At 40.7% G+C, this 3,689-nt stretch overlaps 1 protein-coding gene across 3 annotated transcripts; it reads right to left on the bottom strand.

Moving 5' to 3' along the window:
* Positions 1-748: 748 nt before the first annotated feature.
* DDIT4L (DNA damage inducible transcript 4 like) lies at positions 749-3,025 on the bottom strand. 3 transcript variants are annotated; one of them, XM_019553431.1, is made up of 3 exons: positions 2,918-3,025; positions 2,202-2,327; positions 749-1,236 (listed from the first exon to the last, which is right to left on the bottom strand). In XM_019553431.1, the coding sequence occupies exons 2-3, from the start codon at positions 2,287-2,289 to the stop codon at positions 752-754; spliced, it is 573 nt and encodes a 190-aa protein (XP_019408976.1). In that variant the 5' UTR covers positions 2,290-2,327; positions 2,918-3,025; the 3' UTR covers positions 749-751. The 3 variants fall into 3 exon arrangements, with proteins under 3 accessions (XP_019408976.1, XP_019408978.1, XP_019408975.1); XM_019553433.1 differs by lacking the exon at positions 2,918-3,025 and adding an exon at positions 2,626-2,887 and having other exon boundaries at positions 2,202-2,335; XM_019553430.1 differs by lacking the exon at positions 2,918-3,025 and adding an exon at positions 2,626-2,887.
* Positions 3,026-3,689: the final 664 nt, after the last annotated feature.

Here is a 3,689-nt window from a genome sequence, read left to right as displayed (position 1 = left end):
TCCCACCCCCCTCAGGTTTAAGCTAGCAATTAAACAGCTCTTTCCCCTCCTCCCCCCACCATGAATTTGCTTCTTACAACACTTCAGAAGCATAAAAAAAGTGCATGTTGCTGAGATTGGAGTGCAAGTTGTCATGGTCTTCAGACCAAGAACTGTGTGCGTTTCATAGCCCCTAATAAAATTGCGAAATATTTACTTTCACACCAGATTTAATCAGTTGAGACACGACAGCCATCTCTTGTTTGAGCAAGGGAATGTCATGCACTAAGCTGTCATTAGAGCCATTTTTGATTATCCAAAACAGATTAAAAACCAAGCTCTCCAGAAGTTATAGGTTTCTGGTTTTGTGTTAGTTCTGGGGTGCTTTTTGGCAAATCCTTTTGTAACTATACTAGCATATAGATTTATGGTTATTTCTGGGGTTTAAAGCATCTATATAAATACTAGGCTAGCCTCAGGACCCACAGAATTAGATGCTAACTCCTGAAAGTTTCAAGTAGATCATTTTGCTCCCTCCTGTTCCAGCCTTTTCTGCAGCAGACAGTAGAATAACCTAGGAAGGCAGACAGTTAACTGAATGAAGACTATTTAAGGTCAATCTAAAGAGGCTTACATTTGTCCAGCATAGACAGTGCACACTGGTCACTAGATGCACACACAAGTTAGAGTCTGTAAAGCAAGCTACATCTCTTGAAAACCTCTGGGTATCAGTTGGTGGCTGCAGGCTCCCTTTAAGCCTTGGAAGATATTACTAGCACTCTTCAATTACTGTCCCAATCAATGAGTACAATTTTCTCTTAATAAGCCGAAATCCAGGACTCAGAATCAGCGTACGCCTGCAGCCAGATGCAAAGCAGGCCCGAGTAAAGAAGTCCCTGAAACTAGGCCATGAGCAGCAGTCCTGCTTGAAGACAAGTGTCAGTTCAAAAGTAGGAACAATACTTGGGTCATAGACAATCTGATCCAGCTTTTTACACACGTTTCCAATTTCTAAGTGGACATAGATAACGCACCCTCTCAAACCACAGGGCTCAGTAGAAGAAAGCCGCAGTACATCTTGAGCTATTCTCTTGGTTAGTTTCTCTGGGACCAGAACTTTTGAGCAGTGAAGTTTTGTTTGCTTTGAACTGGACAGACAGTTCTCCAGCATTTTAACTAAAGTTTGACAGGTTCTCTCCTCAAACACCATCTCATTAAGATTGGGTTCGGGCACAACATAATCCCAGTAGTCAAAGTCTGCAGGGGAATTAAAATGAGAGAGAGAGAGAGAGAGAGACACAGACAGACATGAGGAAGAAAATAAAACACACTGGTGCCTCACAAGAGGCAGAACATGGACCAACCAGTTATTTTCCTGACTTATTAAATAGTGGTTAATCATTAAGCCAGAACATTAAGCAGCCACACTACAGTAGCACTGCTAATGAGAGTTAGAGTTATGTATATTTTATGTGTACTGCCAGCAGTCATCTGTGCTCAGCTGTATTAATTTCACAAGTGGTTTATTGAGTTATATCTCTTGATTAAACTGGTTATTACTGTGAGCTTAATGAAGTCATTCCCCATTGAAAAGGAGAATTTATAACCATTACTAGCCTTTATCTTTGCAAAATGATAGAAAGTTAGCCCCCCAGAAAATAAAGTTAGTTTGCTTAAAGGAAAAATGATAGCTCTGCACTTGGTCATCTGCTTTCTAATCTGATCACTGCTCTTGGCAGCCTGCCACACTACAGACAGATTGCTTAGTACATGCATAAAAAGTTGATCATTTAAGCAAACTGCTGAAATCTGTGAAGTATATTGCAAGTGCATTTATAGAAGGTTTATACAGTGAAACAGTTAAATCAGGTCTCCAGATCCATTTATAAAATACTTATTAGGGAGCTGGGCTAAACAATATAACATTTTTAACAAATAGTTAATGAAGTCTGACAGATTCTGAAAATAATATTAATACCATCTTTATAAGATTATCAGGTATACCCAGGTCATTTTAGCAACTCTTCAGTATTAATCAGATGAAATTCAACAACATTTGCTTTGTAAGCACCATCTCTGCTTGGTTACCCCATTGATGGCCACCCCTTACTCCAGTACATAATGAAATGTTGTAATGCTGCATGGGATAACAGACCCCTTTTTACTACTTTGCTTTTTACAGAGCAAAAGTGAGAATTACTGAGAAGGTCTAATATACTTACCAGTTATGTTTGAATAGTGAAAACCCTGGTGTATCAGTTCTGAAATGCACGTAGAGTTTTTACTGTTTAAATTGCTAGTTGCAACCATTGTGAGTGTTTAGCCTCTAGACAGATCTTTACACCTTTCTGGTTTACTTAAAAAAAAAGAAAGGCATATATTGGACACTGAAACAAAGCAAGCTAAATTAAGCAACACTGAAGCAGCATCAGCTCATAACTTTCAAGAAAAACACTGGATTTCCAGAAAGGGGAAAAGGGGACTTGGGGTTCAGTTATACACCCAAACATGCCACAAAGAGCAATCCACATCCCAGTACCTCATCACCCCCCACCCCTTACTAAAGGAGTCTTCCCTCAATTTTGTAGGTTAAAAACACAGCTAATTCAACTGCCAGCCTAATCAGTCTACAGGATTTCACCTTACCTGCTAAAACTTCACAGAAGTACAGTTACAGTGTTTACATGTAAAACAGCTTTTTGAGTAATAGTGAAAAGTCACTTTAAAGAGAAAATAACAAGAGAAAAAACACACTAAACAAGTATAAACTTATATAAAAAAAAAAAAAAATACAGCGATCTCCTACTCATCAGCCACCCCCAACCTAACACCTTCTTCCCATTAAGCAACCCCTCAGGGCTGCAGCAGCCACTTATATACAATTTCCACTCTCATTCCCCCACCTGCCCCTGCTTCACCCTCTCCCCGCCCCATTCACATTCCCAGAGTAGTGTCCTACTCTTCCAAAGCTTCCCCCTCTCTCATTGGCTGTTCCAAGGGGGACTTCAGGATGGGTGGGGAGAGGAAGACCCAATCAATCACTCAAGTGAAAGAGGAGAAGCCTGAGAAGAGGGGGGAGGAGGAGAGGGAGGGGAATGAAGTCCAGCTAATGATTGGCCAGCAGCAGTGTCAGAAAGATCCAGGGTGAACTGGAATGAAGATCACCTGACACATGTCACACAGTCCTACTTTAGCTCTGTGTGTAGAAGTCTTGCAAACAGAGCTAGTGGCAGCAGCAGCAGCCACTGCCCCTTCCTTGGTTGTAGTATATTTGGTAGCTGGTTATTTTATATTTTTAATGCACTGCTTTCATGGATGCTTTTGCTCCTCTGTAGGTGCTTGTAAATGACTCTTTTATTAGCTACATGCATAGTTTTCTGTGGGTCTGTATGTGTTCCCTTTATTTCTTCCTCACTGACTTAGGGCAGGATCTTAGAAATGATGCAGGTGCCTAAATCTGGGCTTAGGTGGACTTTAGGGCCAGGGACAGAGGTTACACATAAACCGGTTTAAGTGATCAGAAACTGCTTTAAACCTGTAACAGAAGAAAAGCTCAGTGCACATAAACGAGTTTCAAAATGGCTGAAATTAGTTTAAGATAAACCTGGTTGAATGTAGTATCAGACTTCACAGCTCTGGGTCAAACTGGTTTATGGAACTTCTGTCCCAAACTCCCTTCCTGGTTCAAGTTGAATCATAGTCCCCCAGCA

The sequence above is a fragment of the Crocodylus porosus genome, unplaced genomic scaffold (genome assembly GCF_001723895.1).
Source record: "Crocodylus porosus isolate Cpor-Errol unplaced genomic scaffold, CroPor_comp1, whole genome shotgun sequence".
Taxonomy (NCBI): Eukaryota; Metazoa; Chordata; order Crocodylia; family Crocodylidae; genus Crocodylus; species Crocodylus porosus.
This window is presented reverse-complemented; position numbering and strand designations above follow the sequence as displayed.

What these genes read in the sequence shown, in the direction of transcription:
- DDIT4L (XM_019553431.1), bottom strand. Translation starts at nt 2,289, where the DNA reads ATGGTTGCAACTAGCAATTTAAACAGTAAAAACTCTACGTGCATTTCA. An exon ending in TCACTATTCAAACATAACTG is followed by an intron (nt 1,237 to 2,201) that starts GTAAGTATATTA and finishes ATTCCCCTGCAG; the next exon opens with ACTTTGACTACTGGGATTAT.